Source organism: Chiloscyllium plagiosum, unplaced genomic scaffold (genome assembly GCF_037043375.1).
Source record: "Chiloscyllium plagiosum isolate Xiang-an unplaced genomic scaffold, Cpla_swu_hap1 HiC_scaffold_5, whole genome shotgun sequence".
Lineage (NCBI taxonomy): Eukaryota > Metazoa > Chordata > Chondrichthyes > Orectolobiformes > Hemiscylliidae > Chiloscyllium > Chiloscyllium plagiosum.
The window spans coordinates 104,170,077-104,195,882 of record NW_028270143.1 but is presented as its reverse complement, the minus strand read 5'-3'; the positions used below and the strand labels follow the sequence as shown (position 1 = coordinate 104,195,882).

General features: G+C 44.1%; 1 protein-coding gene across 2 annotated transcripts in view; it reads right to left on the bottom strand.

Annotated features, from left to right (window-relative positions):
- Nucleotides 1-24,163, bottom strand: part of adarb2 (adenosine deaminase RNA specific B2 (inactive)) — a 748,761-nt gene extending 724,598 nt beyond the window's left edge. For both annotated transcript variants that reach the window (XM_043690659.2, XM_043690662.2), the window contains exon 1: nt 23,986-24,163. In XM_043690659.2, coding sequence (XP_043546594.2) covers nt 23,986-24,085 — 100 coding nt within the window. In that variant the 5' untranslated portion in view covers nt 24,086-24,163. The remainder of the gene's footprint in view (nt 1-23,985) is intronic.
- Nucleotides 24,164-25,806: the final 1,643 nt, after the last annotated feature.

Here is a 25,806-nt window from a genome sequence, read left to right as displayed (position 1 = left end):
ATGGAAAATGGCCCAGGAATATTTTGCTCACAAAAAACCCCACTCAATTATCACTCCATCTCTCTCAATCTTCAGCAAAGTGATGAAATAAGTTGTCAACAATGGTATCTAGTAACATTTACAAAGGAATAACTTGCTCACTAACATTCTGTTTGTGTTCCATCAAGGCAACTCAGATCCTGATCTCCAGGGAGGCTTGGTCCAAACATGCAGAAAGATGCTGAATGCCAGAGATGAAGTGAAAGTGACTGCCCTTGACATTTGACCAACCACGACACTAAAAAAACGGAAGTCTATGGGAATTAAGAGGAAACTCTCCACTTGCTGTAGTTGTACCAAGCACAAAGGAAGGTGGTTGTGGTTATTGGAAGCCAATTATCTCACCCTCAGGGCACCTTTGCAAGAGTTCTTCAGTGTTGTGTCTTAGGCCTAACCATTTTCGGCTGGTTCATCAATGACCTTCCCTCTATTATAAGGTCAGAAGTGGGGATGTTCGCTGATGATGCTCAAAACAATGACCTTGACAATATTGAGGCTTGAGAAGTAACATTCACACCACACAAGGGCCAGGTAATGACTATCGACAGTACATGAAAATCCAACCAGGTCACTTTGTTGGCTTATGATCTCATGGACATTAAATAACCTTGCTTTTGCTGAATAATTTTCCATCAGTAGTGTCTGGGTTACCATTGAGTGTAGAGTTATAGAGATGTACAGCACAGAAACAGACCCAACTCGTCCATGCATGCCCATACCCCTCCAAATCCTTCCTTTTCATATACCCATTCAGGTGCCTTTTAAATGTTACAATTGTACTCACCTCCACCACTTTCTCTGGCAGTTCATTCCAAAAATGTACCACCCTCTACGTGAAAATGTCGCCCCTTAGGTCTCTTTAATATCTTTCCCCTCTCACCCTAAACCTATGCCCTCTAGTTCTGGACTACCCCAACTCAGGGAAGAGACTTTGTCCATTTATCCTAAGCATGCCCCTCATGATTTTATAAACCTCTATAAGGTCACCCCTCAGCCTCCGACACTCCAGGGAAAACAGCCCCAGCCTGTTCAGCCTCTCCCTATAGCTCAAATCCTCCAACCAGGGCAACATTCTTGTAAATCTTTCCTGAACCCTTTCAAGCTTCAGAACATCCTTCTGAAAGGAAGGAGACCAAAATTGCACACAATATTCCAAAAGTGGTCTAACCAATGTCCTGTACAGCTGCAACATGACCTCCCAACTTCTGTACTTAATACTCTGAACTTTGGAGCAGAAACAGAACTAGACCAGCTGTGTAAATACTGTGTCTATAACAGCATGTCAGAGGCTCAGAATTGTGAGATGAGCAACTTACTTCCTGCCTTTCCACTATCGACAAGATACAAGTCAGGGGTGATATGGAACACTGTCCACTTGCCTGGATGAATGTAACTCCATCAAAACTCAAGAAGCTTCACACTATTCAGGAGAAAGGATAAGGCGACGAACTTGATTGGCACCCCATTCATCACTTTCAACATGCACTCCTTTTGTTATCAATGCAATGTATCAACAATGTGCACCATTTACAAACGCACTGCATTAACTCACCAAGATTCCTTCAGCAGCACCTCCCAAACCCATGCCTTCTGAGACCTTGAAGGACACAAGTGGAAGATGTAAGGGATCACCATCAACTGTTGAAAATGTGTTGCTGGAAAAGCGCAGCAGGTCAGGCAACATCCAAGGAACAGGAGAATCGACGTTTCGGGCATAAGCCCTTCTTCAGCCCTTCCTGAAGAAGGGCTCATGCCCGAAACATCGATTCTCCTGTTCCTTGGATGCTGCCTGACCTGCTGTGCTTTTCCAGCAACACATTTTCAGCTCTGATCTCCAGCATCTGCAGCCCTCACCATCACCATCAACTACACCATCTAGGCCATCTGGACTATCTGGCAATTCCTTCATTGTTACTGGTTTATTGAGGAGGACATGCTGATAACTAATTTTGCAAATGGCAAGCTCTGCCTCTTCCCACTCAACAGTAATGATAGTGTTTGTTGCTAGTGATTCATTGAGTATAACTCAATGTATCAGATGCATCCTTGTTGAACACAAAACTTATATAACTAAACACAAAAAGAATTGACTTGAACAGTCTTCTGTTCAATGCTTAATTTCAATACTTGTCATTTACATAAATGATTTGGATGTGACCATAAGAGGTACAGTTAGTAAGTTTGCAGATGACACCAAAATTGGAGGTGTAGTGGACAGCGAAGAGGGTTACCTCAGATTACAACAGGATCTGGACCAGTTGAGCCAATGGGCTGAGGAGTGGCAGATGGCATTTAATTCAGATAAATGTGAGGTGCTGCATTTTGGGAAAGCAAATCTTAGCAGGACTTACACTCTTAATGGTAAGGTCCTAGGGAGTGTTGCTGAGCAAAGAGACCTTGAAGTGCAGGTTCATAGCTCCTTGAAAGTGGAGTCGCAGGTAGATAGGATAGCGAAGAAGGCTTTTTGTATGCTTTCCTTTATTGGTCAGAGTATTGAGTACAGGAGTTGGGAGGTCATGTTGCGGCTATACAGGACATTGGTTCGGCCATTGTTGGAATATTGCATGCAATTCTGGTCTCCTTCCTATCGGAAAGATGTTGTGAAACTTGAAAGGGTTCAGAAAAGATTGACAAGGATGTTGCCAGGGTTGGAGGATCTGAGCTACAGGGAGAGGCTGAACAGGCTGGGGCTGTTTTCCCTGGAGCGTCAGAGGCTGAGGGGTGACCTTATAGAGGTTTACAAAATCATGAGGAGCATGGATAGGATAAATAGACAAAGTCTTTCCCCTGGGGTTGGGGAGTCCAGAACTAGAGGGCATAGGTTGAGGGTGAGAGAGGAAAGATATAAAAGAGATCTAAGGGGCAACATTTTCACGCAGAGGGTGGTACATGTATGGAATGAGCTGCCAGAGGATGTGGCATTTGGATGGGTATATGAATAGGAAGGATTTGGAGGGATATGGGCCGGGTGCTGGCAGGTGGGACTAGATTGGGTTGGGATAGCTGGTCGGCATGGACGGGTTGGACCGAAGGGTCTGTTTCCATGCTGTACATCTCTATGACTCTATGACTCTAACAGTGAATCAGTTCAAAAAAGTACATCCTTTTTTGTAAACTTTATGTTGAGTATTGGTATTGGATATTTTATATTGAATTATATCCATTAAAGACAAAAAGGCGGGAGAAACTCAGGATCTGTGGAGAAGAAGTCACGCCAGACTTGAAATAATAAATGTTTCAAATGCTGCCTGACCTGTTGAATTTCTCTAGTGGTCCCTTTGTCTGTTTCAAATTTTCCGCATTTGTGGTATTTTGCTTTTATGAAACTGAGTTATATAATTGTTACAGCAAGAAAGAGACCATTCAACTTGTCCAGTATATCCTCTTTCTTGTTTGGAGCTATTTATCTAGGCCCACCTCCCTCCCCTTTCCTCGTAGCTCTGCAGTTTATTTTTCTTGAGATATTTGTTAATTCCCTTTTCAACATCACAATTCACACCTTTTCCATCCCACTTTCAGGCAGTGCCGTTCACATGGCAACTTCTTACTGTATACATAAAAAACGGACTATTTCTTCATGTTACCTTTTTTATGCCAATCACTTCAAATCCACATCTTCCAGTTCTCAACTCTTCCAACATGGAAGAATCTCTGTATTTACTCTGTCTCGATCCCTCAATTTTGAATACTTCTATGGTTCTTCATCTCAACTTCCTCTTCTCCAACTTATCCACCTAATGGAAGTTTCTCACTGCAGATCAAGTCTTGTTGTAGAGTCATGGAGAAGTACATCATAGAAATAGATCCTATGGTCCAACTCATCTATGCTGACCAAATAACCTAAATTAGACTAGTCCCATTTGCCAGCATTTAGCCCATATCCCTCTAAACCCTTTCTATTCAATTACCCATTTAGATACCTTCTAAATGTTGTAATTGTACCAACCTCCACCACTTCCTCTGGCAGCTTATTTCGCATATGTAGTACCCTCTGCATGAAAAAGTTCCCCTTTAGGTCTCTTTTATATCTTTCTCCTCTCACCTGAAATCTGTGCCCTGTAGTTTTAGACTTCCCACTATTGGGGGTAAGACCTTGGCTATTCACCCTATCCATGCCCCTCATGATTTTATAAACATCCATAAGGTCACCCCTCAGCCTCCAACACTCCAGGGAAAACAGGCCTAGCCTATTCATCCTAAAGGAACCTTCCACATCCATCAAAGTTTTACCTGCACATCCACTAATATCATTTATTGTATCCGTTGCTCCCGATGCGGTCTCCTCTACATTGGGGAGACTGGACGCCTCCTAGCAGAGCGCTTTAGGGAACATCTCCGGGACACCCGCACCAATCAACCACACCCACCCCGTGGCCCAACATTTCAACTCCCCCTCCCACTCTGCAAAGGACATGGAGATCCTGGGCCTCCTTCACCGCCGCTCCCTCACTACCAGATGCCTGGAGGAAGAACACCGCATCTTCCGCCTCGGAACACTTCAACCCCAGGGCATCAATGTGGACTTCAACAGTTTGCTCATTTCCCCTTCCCCCACCTCACCCTAGTTCCAAACTTCCAGCTCAGCACTGTCCCCATGACTTGTCCGGACTTGTCCTACCTGCCTATCTCCTTTTCCAATATCTCCTTTTCCACCTATCCACTCCACCCTCTCCTCCCTGACCTATCACCTTCATCCCCTCCCCCACTCACCTATTGTACTCCATGCTACTTTCTCCCCACCCCCACACTCCTCTAGCCTATCTCTCCACGCTTCAGGCTCTCTGCCTTTATTCCTGATGAATGGCTTTTGCCCGAAACGTCGATTTCACTGACCTTGGATGCTGCCTGAACTGCTGTGTTCTTCCAGCGCCACTAATCCAGAATCTAATCTCTGGTGTCTGCAGTACTCACTTTCGCCTAGGAGAAGAAGTCATGCCAGACTTCAAATGTTAAAGTGTTTCAGATGTGGCAGACCTGCTGAATTTCTTCAGCAAGTGCTGTGTTTATTTCAAATGAGAGAAATTGTAAATACGTTGCTAATTAATTTATGAAAATATTCTGATTAACAATGTTTGTATTGGTTGTATGGGTATGGGGGTGAATCAGTTGGTTGGACAGCTGATTTACAATGCAAATTGATGCTGACTGCATAGTTTGGTTCCTACACCAGCTGAGGTTACCATGAATATCCTTCCTCTTAATCTCTCCCTTTGTCTGAGATATTGTAAGCATCAAGTCAATCCACCACCAATCATCTCTCTCTAGTTAGACATCAGGACTATGGTGACTTTGCTTGTATTATTAAATCAAGAAGTTCTGAATTGTAAACACTATTTGTTCATACTGTTTGCTGTGTAAGTTTTTGTTTAATTAAAAGGCGTGCACACCACAGATATCTGCTGCTGGTTGGTTTGGGACCACGCATAGATGTCAGGCTCATGTGGACAAACAAACCACAAAAATATCTCCATCGATTCTGGAATTTATGGCAAGGCCATATGTTAATAAGGGGTCAACTAGCCAGGTCACAAGTGATGAAATCACCTTATAATTAAAATGCACCAGCCATTCTCTGGACCTTCTAAGTAAGATTGCCAATTTAATGCCAACTGTCAGTGTATTAAATTCAATTTTGTACTGTCAACCCCAGTCCTTTAGGAATAATTGAACAAACTCAAACTTAATTCACAGATCTTCACAGCAATCTGAGATTTTTGTTTTAGGCTTGCAGAAGGAATTGGATTTAAACCAAAGTTTCAGGGAGAGAGAAAGTGATTTCATGGCATCGTATCATAGAATTATAGGCTTTTACAGCATAGAAACACATTTCTATGTCTCATATCATCTGCTACCTTCAAAGTTATGCCTCTTATACACATCTCCAAGTCACTAAAAGATATCAAAAGCAGCAATAGTGATAATACCACCCTGTGAGAGACATCACCGGAAATTTCCCGCCATTATGGAAAACAACGGTTCACCCGGGTCTTGGTATCATTTACATTTATATTTGCATTTACATTGTCACTGCTTCTTCACTCCCATAGTCTTCAATTTCGCTAACAGTTCATGAGGGGACTGTGTCAAACACCATTTGAAGTTCTTGCACACAATATTAACCTCACTCCCTTCATCAACTGTCTCCAATTCTCCAACAAAACACATTAAGTAGTCAAACATGATTTGCGCTTAACAAGTCTGTCCTGTCATTTTTTTGGTCAATATTTTCCAAGTGACAATTAACTTAGGGCAACAGTTTAGACAGTGAATGAGTGGAGCGCACCACTTTGATTTAATGCAAGACAAACTTCCTCTCCTTGGTTTGGGACTTCCACATTCATAAAGGAAAAGCTAGATCTAATACAGTTAGCTCAGTATCAGTACCCCAAAGAAGTAGTGGAACACATAATAATGGGGGTGAAGAGTTACTTTCAGAGTGCTTTTTTTTGACCTACCAGAAGGAATGTTAATCTCACTTCAGCTCTATGGCGTTTCTCATGTACAGATCAGTAGATGGAGGGGAAGAAACTTTTTACGTCAGGTGTCAATACTAAAGGCATTGGTTCAGAATTTTATCGAATAGTGTAAATGGACTGTGCAGCTCTTGTACCATTGGCGTTACAAATGAGGCGGGGTATGGTCTATTTAGGGAGGGAAACCCATGTATCAAGTGTGATACTGCTGTGCTTCGACACAAGCACCTGTTTCAGGACTCATTCAAGCAGCGGATCCGCCTTAAATTCCAGTAAGTTATGGGGCTTTGCGTCTTCTCGGGTCTGCACAGAGGGAGGAAAGAGTTAGCATTTTAATCCGGGAGCTTGCTTTAACTATGCCAGTGTTGGAAAAAAAACGCAAGCCGTAGCGCGAATCAGGTTATCTGGATACTCGCCAATTGGTACCGCGGGACTTTACAAACGGAAGGCAACAAACATCATTGCTATGGGGGTTACATAAGTTTAATAAATTCAGCCGAAGTTCTTTTGCCTGTTATTTTGAAGGAGGCGTTAATTTGCAAACGGGGCGATAAACAGCCAATAAAGGCATTAACACGTTCACATGCTGTCATGTTGTTCCATGGCCAATGAAACTTGGAATTACTCGAGAAAGTGACAGACTGTGTGTTCAAACAAACAACAGTTTACAACACGAGCGGCTCATTTGACGGGAATGGATGATATATAAAAAAAAACAGCGAAGCGAAGCAGCTTTTTCAATACCTTAGACATAACGAAGGGGAATCTCTTCGGAAGTGAAGTTTATTTTCTATGTTCTTAGTAATAATGCGATGATAGAGATCAAACTAACACCTCGTATGACCAGAATGAATGTTAAGTTGTTCTTCCTCTCGCCCAATGCACAAAAAAAAATGTCAAAGAGATTCTGCGCGAGATACCGACGGGTGCACGAGAGTGAAAAGATTTTCGATCCAGTGTTCCTTTCAGTTTGAACCTTTTGTGAAGTTTTAAAATAATCTCCTTTATCACGTTTATCAGATTGAAAAGGCCATTCCATTACTATCTATTTAAAACAAAAACAGAAATCGCAGGGCAAAATCTCAGCAGGTCTGGCAGAATCTGTAGAGAGAAAGCAGGGATAACGTCTCAGACCCAGTCACCCTGTCTATTTCTAATATTGTCACTTCCTCGAATAAAAATGGTGGACCGTTGAATTATGGCAGCTCTGTTTGAAAGGGCACCCTGTTACAGGTAGAGGTTTTGACTTTGTTTTAGGGGAGAGCATTTATTTCAACAAGGTCTCTTGTCATTACATTTGCAGGCAAAATAAAATGTACGCCCAACCATAGTTATAGCTAACACCACAGCATTAATGGCTTTGTTAAAAACAATTATGGAATTTGTTTTTGGGTTAAAGTTGACTGGACAAGAACACAGATTTTATTCTTTACCTTATGAGTACATGACAACGCCATCAACAAAATGGTCTTGATGAAATCAATCTTATAGCGATAGAGATGGTTTGGCCTTTAATTCAATCGGAGGAGAAAGTGAGGACTGCAGATGCTGGAGATCAGAGCTGAAAATGTGTTGCTGGAAAAGCGCAGCAGGTCAGGCAGCATCCAGGGAACAGGAGAATCGACGTTTCGGCCTGAAGAAGGGCTTATGCCCGAAACGTCGATTCTCCTGTTCCCTGGATGCTGCCTGACCTGCTGCGCTTTTCCAGCAACACATTTTCAGCTTTAATTCAATCGGAAAGGCTAATGGAATTTAGGCCCTTATATCAAGTGGGTTGGAGCATATGAATAGGGAAGTCTTACTGCAACTGCACAAGACGTTGGTGAGACCAAGTTTGAAGTCCTGAGAGCAGTTTTGGTCCCCTTATTTAAAGAAAGATATCATTTCATTGGAGGCAGTTTAGAGAAGTTTCACTCAGATGATCTTGAATATGGAGGGATTGTCATGTGAGCAAAGGATAAACAGATTGGGACTCTACTCACTGGGGTTGAGAAGAATAACATACAACATAGAAGAATACAGCACAGTACAGGCCCTTTGGCCCTCGATGTTGCGCCGATCCAAGCCCACCTAACCTACACTAACCCACTATCCTCCATATGCCTATCCAATGCCCGCTTAAATGCCCATAAAGAGGGAGAGTCCACCACTGCTACTGGCAGGGCATTCCATGAACTCACGACTCGCTCAGTAAAGAACCTACCCCTAACATCTGTCCTATACCTACCACCCCTTAATTTAAAGCTATGCCCCCTCGTAATAGCTGACTCCATACGTGGAAAAAGGTTCTCACGGTCAACCCTATCTAAACCCCTAAGATGTGATTTCTTTGAAACATATTGGATTCTTAAAGGATAGGTGGTGAGAGGATGGGAGAGTCTATGACCAGAGCGCTTAGTTTCAGGTTAAAGGGATGCCAATTCAGGTTAAAGAGATGCTGGAGTGATGACAATTTTTTTTTCCCTCAGAAGGTTGTGAGTCTTCAGAACTCCTTGCCAAAAAGAGCTGTGGAGCCAGAGTACTTGCTGAAGGCTGAGATAATTAGATCCTTGATCAGTAGAGGAATCAAAGATTTGTGAAAAATGCAGGAAAGTCAATATCTATTGAAAGGCAGAGCAGGCTTGAGAAACTAAAGAGCCTAGTCTTGTTCCCATTTCTTATGGTCTTATGGTTTCTGTATCACATCACCTTATATTAATTTGAATGGTACACTTCTTTCGTTCCCTAATCTCCCCATCAGATTCCCTTAATGCTGTTGGGGAGAGGTGTGTTTTACAGGATTGTAGAAGGGGCTGATTGAGATTACTTTGGTCATTGCCTGTAAAGGTTGTATAAATATATTCATAAATATGATTTTTATACCACTTAGTATAGCGGTCCATCTCTCCCGAATTTTTCACCACTCACTGCCGAATTAAAAGATCAAAATGAAGATGAAATAATCTCATTGTTTTTATTGAAATTTTAGCAAGAGACACTTATTAGCTTACTCTGTAAAAGGATAACTCTGCAAGAAGTGGAGATGATACTTGCTGTAATCAATAATAAGATGACTCCTTGAATCAGAAGCAGGATCATAAGAGATAGGAACAGGAGTAGGCCATTCGCCCCCTTGAGCCTTCTCTTCATCTCAGTTTTAATTTGGTGACGTTATTCTGAGACTATGCCCTCTGGTCCTAGACTCTACCATGACGAGAAACATCCTCTCAGAATTAATCCTATCAAGACCTTTAAGAATCAAGTCAGTCACTCCTTTTCTCTCTTTTTAACATGAATTTGTTCTATAATCATTGGGATGTGAGCAGACAGTTTGGGAATGTAGCCGACTTCTTTTACTGTACTTGGTGTCAGATCAGAGTAGAAAGAAAATAACACTTTATATCCAGTTAAACACCGACCTCACAATCATACCACACAACCTGTGTTAGTGTGACTTTACCCACCTTCCTGTTTCTTTACTTTAAGGATTAGAGCCACAAATTTGCCTAGCTAGAAATAAGTTGGAGACGTGGGGAGAAGGAAACCCATGCAGACATGGGGAGAATGTGCAAACTCCACACAGACAGTCGCCTGAGGTTGGATTTGAACCTAGGACCCTGGTGCTGTGAGGCAGCAGTGCTAACCACTGAGCCACCGTGCCGCCCCATTTATATTTTACATTAATTGGTTGGAGAGATAAAAACTGGTTAAATATGCTAAAAGGCCCATAAAGGTCACTATTTTATCATCTTGATCACTTTTTCAAATAAGGCTCTCAGAATCAAGCCTGTCAGGAAAAATATGAAAATGCAAAATATTGCACATAATTTTTAAAATAAGCAGTTACCTATAAGAGAGAGCACATGCAACCTATCTGGCAGTGAGTTTGAGGCAGTAATTTAATCATGAGGTTTATGATATCCATAGGAACCACTGGATTGAATTACTGCCTTGGAACTCACTGCCAGTCATCTATTACCCATGTGTAGTTTCCTTAATGGAAATCATATTAGAAAGCAGTTGGTTGTTTGAGATACTTGTGAGCATTTTACAAGGTCATCACGGTCTCTCATATGCACCCATTCTTACAGATGAGCATCTCGCTGCTGATTCCTCCCCATCAAAGAGATTTGAGATCTAGTTTCACAGGACTGGTGTAACAGTCATTTTCAAACATAAGCACGAGTGTGAGATATCAATCTATCACCAAAAAAATCAATATCTTCAAAGCCCAAATGCATCCCAAATGTGAGTTTAAGCGATTGAATTATTACAATTCTTATCTTTCAACCACAGAAAGCAGGATTTTGATGCTTTATAATCCTGATAAAGTGAACCCAAGTTGTTAGCAAATATGTTATTTGCTTAATAGGAAATCAGTTATATTTGCACAACATAACTGCTGCATATTTAATTTTATATATGAGGTAAGATGAATAATTTATCTCTTTGACAATTCTAGAAAATACCTGCTTTAAAAATAGTACAGTGTCAAATTCTCTCTGCTCTCAAAACAGTGTTAATAGACCTAAATTTAGTTCCCTGTTTCTCTGGGCAATTTTACATTGTGATGTTACTTCTCCGCAAAAAGGTGATTGCTTGTGGACCGAAGTTTCTTCAGAGTTCTAATCCTTTAGCTGGGAAATTTCAGAGTGTGTGATACACAGCTACAATGATAACATTTGCATTTCAATACTACCTTTATAGAGGCATCAAAGTGCTTTAGAGCTTTTCATATAATGATTTGCTTTTAAAGTGCAATGACTGTTACGAGACAGGCAAATACAACAAACATGTAGCCCCTGTAACCAAGAATTACAGCTAGTTTATTTTGGTGCAGTTATTTAGAGCAGGAATGTTGATCACTGCACTAGGGGAAGACCAGGGTTGTCTTTGAGTGATGTTGTGGGATCTGTACTTTCCACATGAATTCTGTGAGCAGATTTAATACATCCTTCTACTTCAACTCCCAGCCACAACAACCCTGCCATGGCAACCTCTGCAAGACATGTCAGATCATCAACATGGATACTACCATCATATGTGGGAACACCACCGACCACATACATGACAGATACTCATGTGACTCAGCCAGCACTGTCTATTTCATAACACTAAGCAAGGATGCCGCGAGGCATGGTATATTGGTGAGACTATGCAAACACTATGACAATGGATGAATGGATACCATGCAACAATTGCCTTCAGGAATATTCTCTCCCAGTTGGGGAACACTTCAGCAGTCAAGAATATTCAGCCTCCGATCTTCAGGTAAGCATCCTGCAAGGTGGCCTTTGAGATACACAACAATGCAGAATCATCGAGCAGCAGTTGATAGCCAAGTTCCTATCCAGGAAGGTGGTCTCAACAGTGATTTTGGGTTCATGTTGCACTACATGTGACCCCACTACACTTCTGTATCTGTAAAATCTTCCTTACTGTTTTGACACCATTACCTTGATAACTTATGACCTCCCTACCTTCATTATTGTGTACAGTTTTGAATTACTTATTACTGTACTTTAGATAGACCCTTGGCATGCAGATCTTATACCTATCATAGTATTCTAGTCATTTGGTTTGTCTCCAGCACCACCTTATTTTAATTTTTTTGTAATTAGCTCTCTGCCTCATTTAAATTATTTGCTTGTTATTCAGCTGTTGACTATGTACTCACACCGTCTAACACCCTTGGTCACCTGCAAAGACTATTATTCAACACTCCACTCACACCAGTTGTATGGTCTTTTCATCTCTCTGCCCTTGATTTCTCAGCCTATAAATTCTGTGTCTGTGTGCCCTTCTGTCTCACTTCACTTGATAAAGGGGTTGCGCTTCAAAAGCTTGTGATTTCACTGCTATTCTACCCCCCACTACCTTAGCCCTCCACTTTACTAGACATCAACTTAATCCATTAATTAAAATTCCTGCTGTGAGATGCAAACACGATCAGCACGCACTCACAATTAATGCGTATATAATTACCTTTAACGGGTAAAGTATCACCGATGCTTCTCAGGAGCCTTTTAAAGCAACTTTTGACACTAGCCACATGAGGAGGTATTATGACAGGTGACCAAATGCTTGTTTAAAGAAATAGGTTTGAAGGGAGAAGGGAAGGTAGGAAGTGGACAGCTGTAGGGAGGGAGTTCATGAGTTTATGGCATAGTGACCTGATGGCAGACATGTCAATGGTGAAGGAATTACAATTGGAGATCCTCAAGAGAACAGGAATAGAAAAACATTGATATCTCAGGGACCTGTGTGTTGGTGATGATTGCAGAGAAAGAAAAGAGTGAGTCAGTAGAGAAGTTTGGAAACCTAGAGCATTAAAATTGAGGTTCTGCTTAACAGGAAATAAATATAGTCAGTAATCAATGGGATACATGAAAGGTAAATCTTTGAAGCAGAAGTTTGTTTGAGGCCATTGTCTATGTATGGTAGGATGTGGGAGGCTTGTAAGCATTGTGTTGAAATTGTCAAGTCTTGAGTTAACAAACACCTGGCTGAGTATATATAAAGCATCAACTTGTATAAGGCAGGACCAGAGTCAAGGAATGATATAAAGGTGGGAATGGTGGGGGGGGGGGGGGGGGGGGGGGGTCTTGGTAAAGGTGCAAATGTGTGATTGATGAAAATAATTTGTTTACAGTCTGATCCAGTCTCAGACAGCTGTTTGGGGGAGAGAGATAGAGTTGACAATTCTGATATGGAATTTGGAGGTAGAACCAAGGAGAATGTCTGGGTCTTTCCTAAATTAACTTGAGGAAATCTCTGCTCATCCAATACTTGATGATGGATAAGTGTGACTAAACGGATGACTGTGAATTTAGCAATAGTGCAGGGACCAAGAGATGATGTGGAGCAGTGATGACGTAAAACTGGGTATCATCAGCATACAAGTAAAAATTACACCCTGCTTTTAGATATTGTCATCAAAGAAGAGCATGTGGATGAAAAATGATAGGGAATCATCAATAGATCGTCAAGGGATGCCAGAGATAATGGTACGGGAGCAGGAAGAGAAGCTATTTTTGTGTAGGTAAGAATGAGTCAAAAAATTCCTAGAACGTGGAAACAGGCCATTTAGCTGAACAAGTCCACACCAACCCTCTGAAGAGCAACCCACCCAGACCCATTGCCCTACCTTATTACCCTGACTAATTTGGGCATTTTTGCCTTGCATTGTTTTACTTTCAACCAGACATTCAGAGATTGCAGGAAATAAGCTTGCATTAATAATTATATTAGAAAATGTCTTTCTTTAAAATAAAAAGGTTGAAACCACTCCTCAGCTGCATCCAGGATTAATGTTGGCTGAGAGTCAGGAACTGACACTGGCTTGTTCATCATCACTGTGTCTCCTGCAGCTCACTGGTTCCCAAACAATATACCTACATATCGGCAATTTAGCATGGCTATTTTACCTAGCCTGTATGTCTTTGGCCTGTGGGAGGAAACCAGAGCACGTAGAGAGAACATGCAAACTCCACCCAGACCCAAACTCTACACAAGGTCAGAATCGAGCCCTGGTCCTTGGCAATGTGAGGTAGCAGTGCTAGCCACCATGCAACCCTAGAATCTGGTTTAGTCCATTCAATTGAATGAGAGTGCGAAGAAGGATTGCAGGAAATCTGAGAGAAGTCAAAAAACACACATGTTAACAAGACCAGTGTGAGGGCTCTTTTGACACAGGGGTTAGTGTCTGGATTTGAACCCAATTGCTGCTGAGGTGTGTCATAATGTCTGATCAAGCAAGTGCAGTGTACATCTAATTTCTAATTAACCTGTTCAGGTACATCACCAGAGCAGGTGAGACATGAACCTTGCCCCCCCTCCCTCCACCCCTAGGGTCAGACGTAGGGACACTACCACTGCACCACAAGTGTCTTTAACAAGTGAAGGGTACTCTGAGGGGGTGAACTAGTTACTTAGTTTGTTCATTGGGGGCCAATAGGAAATAAATATTTACAATGAAACTTTGTGCAATTAAGTGAGAAAAGGGTGTTACGTTGAGGGTCATTTCCTTTCTTTGTGTAACATTAAAATGAAAGCATCTTTGCTTTTAGATTTACGCTGATTGACTAGATTTGAACTGGAGTTGGGTGAAATGAACAATGACCACATTAAATATGTCAAGGTGCGAGAGGGAGAAAGAATTGGGATCCGGTCAATCCTCTCAACAGGATTCCTCAACCACGACGGTAATCATTATGAAACCCTGATGTTTCATTCACCCTGAAGTGTTAACTAATTTGTTCTCTCCATACCTGCTGCTTGACCCGCTGAGCGTTTGCGGAATTTAGCGGGTTTTCTTTATTCCGCTGTTAATCAACGGAATTTCCCTCCATTTGCAATTGATGGTCTGTACAATCTCCATTAAACTGCGTCCCATTAATGACCTATGGTGTAAAATAAAGCTGGCGTTGTGGGAAATGAGTGGAAATCGATTATAAATGAGCCGTCGCCCAGTACAGACGTTATTGTGAGGTACCTGCCTGATTCTTTTTATTGTTTCTGTTGTTTGAATGTTCGGATAAAGAATAACACCCTGTTGTCTGTGTTTTGTACAGTGTACACCAACTAGTGTGTCCTCTCTTCCCTGTCCTGAGCAGGGATTCTGTCTTGCTGTTACAAGTCTGTCCGGGATATTTCGGTGTGTCGTTCAGGAACCAGTGAGCTGCAGGAGACAGAGTGAACAAGCCGGTGTCAGTTCCTGACTCCCAGGCTACATTAATCCTGGATGCAGCTGAGGAGTGGTTTCAACCTTTTTTTAAAAAAAAAAATGTCATTTTCCAAATAATTATTAACGCAAAGCTTCTTTCCTGCAATCTCTGAATGTCTGGTTGAAAGCAAAACAATGTAAGGCAAATATGCCCAAATTTGATTTGATCATGTACCACACACAACTCCGCTTCATGGCGGAGGGAATGGTTTTGTTTTCTTTGACTCGATGGCAAATAACTCGCTTGTCCTTTTTTAAGCTTCAGCAAAACCGACTTTTATTCAGAAACGCTGTTTCTTGCAGGAATTTCGGAGGTAAAATTTCATGTGAGTCCAGTCCGCCCCGCTTTGAATAATCGCCTCTCTGGATTCAGGAGGTTCAGCTCCATCCGCCCCGGAAGATATGCATTAACACCTCTGTACAGGTTGATGAGAAAATACCTAATCTTCCCTCTGCCATTGACTGCGTGCAGGCTGGTCAACTGAGCAGCAAGCAGTTTTGACAATTCAGCAGTCCTCAAAACTAGGAAAAGATAAGAAATGTCCGACGTTCCGCCCAGCTCTCGCGCCTTTTCTTGAAAAAAATGAAAATTAATTTATGTTAGTCCTACTAAATTTCACGTTGAAACAGCTGCTGTTGGGTTAATTATGCGGTTTGTTCATGTGACACGAACAATGCTCAAATGAGTGTATTGTCACAATAGGGTGTGTGCAATATAGTTTTGAAAAAGTTGTTATTTTTTCTTTGGAAACTGCTATTTAATACATCGTGTTTAGATATAAGTCTCACATGCGTTACTTAGCTTTAACTTTAATTCCAAGATAATAGGCACACGCGTGCTCAGGAAACAATGAGTAACAAGTTCAAAAATCTCGGACCCAAACGCCCGTATTCCAGTGTGTTGGTCCAGGAGTCAGTTCAGCTTTCATAAATTGTACTGCCTTCGCCCACTTTCACGACATAGTTTTGCTGCATAGATTTAAAGAGTGAAATGACCAGGAATATTCCGCACAATTTCTTTCCCATGAGTGAACTGATTTGGGAATAACTCACGCGGAGCCAATGTCACGCTTTCTCGTTTCATATTGGGTTTGAACTTGTGTGGCATATTTCGTACGTTTTTGTTTCTTAAAAACAAAGGGTGAGATCCTAATGTTTTACTGGAGCTGTTTAATAGACGAATTAAGGATAGTGACTAAGACATTTCACGTCAGCCCATTAAACTCCTTCAGTAATGTACCTTTGTGTCGTTCCAAGATGATGATTTATTTTAAAAGTCTATTTTATTTTGAATGGTACCGGTAGAGTCATAGAGATGTACAGCACGGAAACAGACCTTTCGGTCCGGTTTAATTAAACTCTTCATTTTAAATGTAACACGCTGAGGGGAAGATTACACAAACCCTGCGGTGAAACAATTTTTCTCCCAGCTCTTTTATACAGGAGCAATGGTGGGATAGATGCAATCGACACAAGTCCGATTGAATGTTTAAACAGTTCATGAAAATGGAATGCACAAATTCTGTTGAAACACCGCGAAAGGATTTAAGACGAGTTTTTTGTTTGGTGCCCAGTGACTGTTGGCAATGTAGTTTCATTTTGCTCATTAGGAACTCTCTTTCTCAGCGAGGAGCTGAAATGATCTTGAAGAGTTTGAGTCCTGAGGACTCCGGCTTTCTGGTGATGAGAGGAGCAGACCATGTCCCCCTGAGTATTCAGGCACTGTGTGCAGTTAGGGCGTGTCAAGCGTGTAGCTTCCTTCCCTTTGACGTGTAAGGCCCGGTTTTTATACCGGTGGATAAGGACCGCCGCCTATTGCTAACATCTTGTTTTTCAGTGTGATCCTAGACGTCAGCGTTTGCGGGCAATTCGACCGAGTGGGGCATCACGGTTCAGCATGATGTTCTCACTTAATCATAGAATGCCCATGAATGACTATTTCTGGTAGACAGTAAGCAATGATATCTATTTAAAATTATATCGACAGCCAGGCTAGCCGAACTGCCTTAACTAATAGCAAAGGTGATTCTAATGGATGACAAGGAGTCATCCCCCAAAATGAAAGAAAATCTGCACAGAATCCGTTCACAACTCTCTGCCAAACCTGTCACATTAATCCGTACCATTTTCTCGGAGATAAGTCCTTGTATTTTTTTTAAAACACACCTTAACACATAGCTGCTCGCTGGAAGTGACTGAATGTGCGTTTAGTTAAATGGCGTGAATGCAGATTTAATATTTAAACTGCATTATTGTAATAGAAGTTGATCAAAGCAGACTTGGCAAGAGTGCAATCAGTTCGGAGCGCTATCCCCGCGGACCTGTGTCCATCACACCCACCTCGTATCAAACGGCGGATTGGTGTCAAGTCTCGCAGTTAAAGTGAGTTGGAATCTTTAGTTGCTTTTCAGACAAAATATCAGAGTCGATGTAGTTGCAGCCAGTCTGTTCGTTATAGTACATTGGCCTAAAACCGATTTTAAAATGAGATCGCGCTTTCGGAAAGAATGTTACTGCCCGCTCCAACAACGTCTGGTACACAGGGCTGGGATCTAGAAAGTCACGTTGATTTAGCAGCCAGAGTACAAATGATAATGCTGTCCCCCTTTGGCAACAGGAGCCCTTGAGAATCTGAGATCGCTCCAAGCCTGCCTTTTCCTCCCTTACCAACTGCTCGCCTCCAGAGTCCTGGGAACATCTTTGGAGCATAGTTTTGACGCCTGAACCAGAAAGGGGACTTAAACAGATACCTGCCCGTGATGAAAATCCTCACCTACAACCAGTACTTGTAGCTGAACAGGAAAAAAAAGAGGGGGATGTTTTCTAATTCAAAGAAAATATGTAACATTTTGACACAATCGAAGGCCTGATTTTTCATTTCTGCCGGAGACATATAAGCCCTCTCCTCCCCTCGGGAACAGGACTGTGACTGCCTAATGAGTGAGTGGAATTGAACGCATCCGTGTGAATTTCACAACACAATCGCAGTGCTACATTCCTGTCCCATATCCTACATCTCCCCACCCCGGAAAACCCTGAACGACAAGAGCAAATGTGTAAACGACAATTATAAAGGTTGGATAAAAGATAGAATAGAGAGGCGTTTGATAAGGGGGAGAGAAAGGGCCAAACGCCATCCTCAGATAGCGTCTTCCTTTAAAATAGCGCCCGACTTCCCGGTCTGTACCAGTTGCTACAAAAAAAAAGATATTGCAAATCTGGAAGTGCACTAGCCAATAAGCTATTGGGGCTGGATACATTGAACAATTCATAACTGATGATTGATGGAGTTTTATGAAGGTCAGGGTGACAGTATCTACCCAGATTAACTTAAGAAAGGAGATGTGGCCTGGTCTAACTGAATGGCGACTGACATACTTCTGTTGCTGTGTTCGTGGAACAGAGGCTGGCTGCTTTCAGTCAGAAATGTGTGTGTGTGAGAGAGAGAGAGAGATAGTGAGAGAGAGTGGTTGTATTTGGCGCAGACATGAATCTCCAGGACTGTTCAGTGTTGGTTCAGGCACTTCGGTGGAAAGCAAACTTGATCTGCAAACTGCACAGAGTCTCAGGGAGAAAACCCCATCGGCCCGAGAGAGATTCGGCCCCACTTCATTTTCGAATGGACAGTCTAAAGCAAACTGCTGTGGATTGAGATTGACCGAGCGCTTGGCTGACAGCAAACAGCCGGGCCTGTGTTGGATTACACTCTGCTGAACTGTACCTATTCTGATGTGTGTCTGTACAGTTTGTACACACAAATCCATGGGTACGGAGAAGAGAAGGGAGGTTATATTCAAAGTCAGGGTCCTGGAGAGAGATGCAACATCGTGCATTTGAAAATCAAACCCCTACGTGGGCATATCTAGCACCTTAGATAAGTAGGAACACAGTTAAGAGATTGCACTATCAGCGCCGAATGTTACCCGCTGGCAGCACAGAATTCACACCGTCCATTCCCTAGCTCTTGTTGCACAGAATACCACAGGGAGTGAGTGTGGAATTTCCCCCTGCTCCTCCGGCAAAGCTTCCAGCTCAGGGAACGGCCTGAACAGGAATGCTCCTGTCTAAGCGGTGTTCACTCACCATGAGCGGATCAGAAAGATCACTGCGCGTTGACTTCTTCCCCCAGTACACATCCTGCACCAGGTTCGTGCATTAAAGCACAACATTGTCTTAGTCCTACCTGGTTACTGCTTGTTTCAACAAAGTGAAAGTGTATTCACTGTTCCTCATGTTCTATCCGCCTGGCCTACTCTCTCTCCCCCTCCCTGCCTGCCTGTCTCTCTCTCTCTCCCTCTCTCACTCCCCGCCTCTCTCTCTCTCTCTCCATCCCTGCCTCTCCCTCTCCCTCTCTCCCTGCCTCTCCCCTTGCCTCTCCATCCCTGCCTCTCTCTCCCTCCCTCCCTGCCTCTCTCTCTCTCTCTCTCCCTCCATCCCTGCCTCTCTCTCTCTCCCTCCATCCCTGCCTCTCTCTCCCCCTCCCTCCCTGCCTCTCCCTCCCACCCTCCCTGCCTCTCTCTCTCCCTCCCTGCCTGCCTGTCTCTCTCTCTCTCTCTCCCTCCCTCCCTCCCTGCCAGTTTCTCTCTCTGTCTCTGTGCTGCGGCCTGGCCTCTCGCCTTCAGCAGAGAGGAGATGATGATTAACCTTCCTGGCTGGCGGGAGGTGTTCTTGTGTAGAATAGGGCGGCTACTGCCGCCTTCTTCCTCATTCCACTCCCCCAGAGAGCAGAGCAGCCCCGGCGGCTCCCAAAACTGCAAGCGGGAACGCATGACCCTCAATTTCTCACAGCCCTTGGGGGTTATAGAGCCCTTTGCTGTATTGTGAAATCGGGTCACTGGAACCGAAACGTTAACTTCTCTCCATAAACTCTGCCAGACCTGCTGAGCTTTTCCAGCAATTTCTGTCTTTGTTTCTGTTTGTGAAGCCTTCTAAGCAGTGTCAAGGGGTGTACAATTGTTAAAGATAACATCAGATCACAAGAATAAAAAGCCAATGAGAGGAATGTTTTTCTTTCCCTAAGGACGGCCTCTATAAAGGCAAGAAGGAATTGGGGAAGCAGGGGCACTTGGGTCTGATTCCGTGCTGTACACCTCTATGACTCTCTCTGACTTGGTAACGGTGTCACTCTCACATCTAATACTGTTCACACCTCACTGTCTCTAAAGCTCTCTTCAGGACCAGTCAGACCCTCTCACTCCTACCGCCTGTCCCACTGAGGGTCAGAAACCCCCTCACCCGGCCCAGGCCCTCTCACTCCTACCGCCTGTCCTACTGAGGGTCAGAAACCCCCTCACCCAGCCCAGGCCCTCTCACTCCTACTGCCTGTCCTACTGAGTGTCAGAAACCCCCTCACCCAGCCCAGACCCTCTCACTCCTGCAGCCTGTCCCACTGAGGGTCAGAAACCCCCTCACCCAGCCCAGGCCCTCACACTCCTACCGCCTGTCCCACTGAGTGACAGAAACCCCCTCACCCAGCCCAGGCCCTCTCACTCCTACTGCCTGTCCCACTGAGTGTCAGAAACCCCCTCACCCAGCCCAGGCCCTCTCACTCCTACCACCTGTCCTACTGAGGTTCCGAAACCCCCTCACCAAGCCCTGGCCCTTTTACTCTTGCAGCCTGTCCCACTGAGATTCCAAAATCCCCTCACCCAGCCCAGACTCTCTCTGAAGGGCTTCCCTGGGAACCCCCACACTAACAGCCTTGCTTTCTGAGGGCTTTAAGCTTTCAGGAGCTCCTTGCCTTTCCCCAACTGGACTGGAGCCTCACGGTCTGATGTGGCTCTCCTCTCCTACCCCCAAACCCCTCTGCATTTACTGCACTCTCTAGGGCCATTCCACTCAATGGCCATATGTGTGCGTGTGTGTTTGCTCATTCACAAGTTTCCACCGTCCTTTCCCCTTCGTTAAGCAGGCCACCCAGACCCCTCACAATCCGGGACAAACCTCTGGAGTTTCCATTGTGTTTGTGAAGGGGCGAGGATCTCTGGGCTAACTGCTCCTCTGAGACATTGCTTTACTTTTCCAGAACGGCTAACCGGGGCGGGGGGACAGTCACTCAAACCAAAACTACTCCTTCACAACTGTTATTGAGTAAGTTGCAGGAGTTAAGGTTCATCCATTTAAAAGAACTACATCACTTGCAGACACTGAGTCCTTCTCCCCTTTATTACGAATCGTCTTTTCATAGCAATGGAGACAATGATGGGAACAGCAAAGGATATGTTCAGCTCAGGCAATTAGGAGCCTGAGTGAGTGTACTAGGGAAAGCCTTGTTCCCTGTGGAAATCCCGGCTGGAGAATGCAGTTCTCTCAGCTAAGGAATCAAGATTGGGAGAAACTGGGTTGGAATCAGTAACGAATAGGGCGGCGTGGAGTAATCTTTCCAACCCGCATTTATGCCTCTCTCTCCCTTGCAGAGTTCTGTCGACACTTGCTGATGCAATCTCCAATTGCTCTCATTACACGGATCACTGGGGGTGAAGGGCGCTCGGGGAAGGGCTCGGAGCAAGCAGGCGGAGGATAACGATGGAATCGATTGGATTTTACCGTCAAACCCATCCGTTGCCCTCCTCAGACGCCTGCAGAGTGGGTGTCGCCGGTCTGCGAGAACTCAGGCCGGGCTGCCCCAGTGGGGAGAGTTCACAGAGAGAATCTCATTCATCTCCCAGCTCTGCTACAGGGCGAAAGCGGGGCTCCTCTGCTCCGAGGTGCGATTTTTCCAAATTATTCTTCATTTCTCAACGCTTCCGACATGCTGTCACTTCCAAGTCTCCTCTCTCCCTAGACCGTTTCGTCTGGTTTTATTGCTATTTCAACTCTCGCTGTCTCCTTCCACACCACCACTCAGTCTCCCTACCCTCCGGCATGTGTTCTATGTTCTCCTCATTTCTCTGAGAGAGCAACCCGTTGTCTACTTCTCCCTATCCGATGACCCCCTCTGGGATATGTTATTTGTTTTCTCTCTGCCTCTCACTTTCCTCTCTTTTCGTTATGATTTGCTTCCTACCCCCTGTTAAGTTGTAAATGCCTCTCGCGGCTTCTTGTTTCATTTTGAGGAAAAATTATAATAAAACAATAAAGAAAAAAAAACAGGCTACCGTGAATGAATGACTGCGGCTAACTGCGGTGTGATTTATACACAGCCTATATATATTTCTAACATCGCTCGAAACGCAAGCCAACATTGTGAACAATTGCACAATTCAGTTTTAAAAGCAAAATCCTGGCTGCACATCCTTGTTACAATCTCACACGTAAACAGCAAACCACATTCTATTGAACTCGGGAGAAGTGAATTAGAACCACTCTGGGCAGAATGCACACTGAGCTCTATCGGGAAAGCGGTTGGAAGTTTGAGGGATTTGAAAGCCAGTGTAAAACAGCGGAGTGCACATCTTTCCGGGACGTGTGTGTGTGTGTTTGTTCCTTAAACAGAGTCTGGGAAGTTCCTGTCATTTCATTCCAGTCGGTGCTGGGATTCACTTAAACCTTTGTAAATGTCAGACTGCTGGATACAATTCAGGGGCTTGCGTTCATTTCATGGCCCTTTAAGAAAGAGCAAGAGTTTTGTTTCAATTAGCTCATGAACCAATACACAGCCACTGCCACGGGAAGGGAACCATTATTCCTTCAAAACTTAATATATGCAGAGATTTCAACTCAATCTTGACATCATTATTCTGACAACAAAACCCCACAACTTTGACCAGAAAACGCCTGGGGGAGAAAACACTTCCATGCTTGTAGTGCTTCCATGGCAACTCAGAGCTCGTGTTTTTGCAATGTGATCTTTTTTTGCTTGTAATTCGTGTGTAGTAAAAAAAAAATCCACCAAAACAAATAACAACAGCTATGGCGAAGTTCTGGTCTCAGCAATAGACACACGAGTTGGTTCCAGTGACATGCGGTTTTACTGGACTGTGCAGGGAACACTGACTGAGGCTCGGGGAGCACTTTGCCCGTTATCAGGCCATTTCCGCGGACATGCTCTCAGAGCGAATTCAGATTGCAACGCGCGGTTTCCTCCTCTGTCTTTCCAACTTCTCTCCCAGCACTTCAATCGTAGCGGTCTGCCTCAACGGTTCACTCCGAATGTGTGTTTTAGCAGACACGAAATCACGTCTTAACTTTCTTTTAAAAACTGTGTCAGCTTTAGTCATTCCAAATGTATAAAGAATACACACACACACACACATATATATATAGTCTCCTCATAAAAGGCTCATAAATATCCAAAAAGGGGGTGGGCATGCACTTGTCAACTTTGGTGTCACACCTGGGCAGAATCCATCAAAGCTGCTCGGATGTGACCTGTCAGCGAGAAGGGCAGGCAGATGAATGCTCCCAGCACAGATACACACACGTGCGGCTCCCTCACACAGCCAGCCTGCTTCGTCTCTTGGTGGACAACAACATACACCGCCTTTCGGAGTGAGGGAGGGAGGAAATGAATGAAAAGCCGGCACTTGGCCCGGATTGTGTTCCTCCAGGAGCGGCAAGCAGAATGGCCCCGCTGGCAATTAGTGATCACCCCTCCTCACCTCAGTGATCCATCAGGGGCACTGATCTAGCGCCGGTCTCATTGGAATCTGCAGCTGGTCGAGGTGTGTGTGTGTATGTGTGTGAAGGGGGGTGGGTGGGTTGAGACGGGCTGGGAAAATGCCTGGAGGGGAACCCAGGGCTCACTCACTCACCCTGGCCGCCGGCGTCTAACGCAGCTCGGATCTGAAATGAGAACCGTTCTTTCAGCGTTAGCAAACAAACCCTTACCTTTCCTCTTCGACCTTCTCCTTCTCCTCCTCTTGAACTTGCATTTCAGCTGGCTGCCTGGACTTCCTGAAGCTCTGTTGGTCACCAGCACTGAAGCCATTGCCGCAGTTTAGAGGATACAGGCTGTCTTGATTGATGGGTGTCTCACTCTCTCTCTTTCCTTCCCACCACTTTTTGTCTATTATTGGGATTGACTCCCTCACCCCCCACCCCCCCCCTCCCCCTTCCTTTTACTTCCACTCACACAGCACTAGTTTCTGTCTCTCTATACCTGGAAGCTACGCTCTCCCTCATTAAACTCTTGAGAAGAGTGAGGGCGTACTGACTACAACTGATTTACAAGCCAGCAGTCAGCCCCTCTCAAAAGCTGCAACCTCGGCTTGGCTCTGGCGGGCTTTGAACGGAACAAGCCTTACTTTCTATAAGCTTCTCTCTCTCTCTCTCTCGGCACTATCCACTTTGAAGCCAATCGTGCGGCGAAGCCAGTGTATTTGCTGCCTCAAATTATAATTAGACCCAATCATGACTGTCTCTTGGCTGTGACATCAACAGCGACTAGCTCCATTCCTCCCTCCCACCCTCAGCATCAGCTCCCTCCCTCCCAGCCCAAACTCCCTTCCCTTTCTCAGTTGCAAACTCAGGTCTCATTAGACTGATGGGTGCCCGGGACCTGAGCTAACGCCAAGCCCGAGGCACCGTATACCAGGGCAGAAAGGGCGAAGGATTTCACAGGCTCTGTATATCATTGCCGTCGCTGCTTTAAACCGGCTTGAAGTCATTAAAACCGAGATCCACTTTCCTTGCACACAGATGCAGCAATTTCTCTAAACGTTTTAGCGGTTAGTTCGCCTCGGAGGGTTGACTTTGACCCTGTGCACCTCGAGAGATACATTGCCTCAAATTCCAAACAGGTTAGAGAAAACTAGACCGAACTCCGGGCACCGCTTTTCGGTCCCGCCGTCTGTTCGTTCAGCGGGAAATAACTTCCTGGAGATCCAGCTGCAGGGTACAGTATTCCAAGTCACTTTCTCCTGCTCTGAGTTAGCGTTCTCCACAATACCCCCCCCCCCCCCACCCCAGGGTGGACAGAGTGGTCAAGACTTGGGCTTTTCATGGTCGATGAAAGTTTACGAATTGAAAGTTGGAACACGATTGTCCCTCTTCTCCAACTGAATAAAACAAAGTTTTTGAGACTGGAGATCATTTGAAAATCCCACTTTTTTTTTGGTTCCTGGATTACATTCTACTAAAATGAAAGGTAACATCACCAGAGCCCCCGTGGACAATAGGGCAGCTCCCTTATTGGAGAATGGGGACTACTGGTGGTGTAACCTGAAGGTTAGGTGACAGGAGAGGTTGAGAAGGAGAGTCCTTCATCAGTGGGAAATTGAACCCACAAAGTTGACTTTATTTTGTATTGCCAACCATCCATCCAGCTAACTGAACCCTTATAATGTACATTTATATACAAATGATTTGAATGAGGGGTGGTTTGGAGTGTGTGCTGTTGTCAAATTTGTTAATGACACCAAAATATTGAAGGCAAGTAATGATCATAACCTAAAAAGTCCATAGCGGGATATAGACAGGTTTAGTAAGTGGGGGGAAAACTGGCTGATGGAATACACTGAGAAAGTGTAAGAATAGATCAGCTCAATATTATTTAAATGGGGAAAGACAGTAGAAATCTACATCACAGAGGGATTTGGTGCATGATCACAAAAAGCTAGTATCTGGGCTCAGCAAATAATAGAGAAGATAAATGGAATGTTGGCCATTATTTTGAAGGGATTATGAAACTAGGGAGGTCTTGCTAAATCT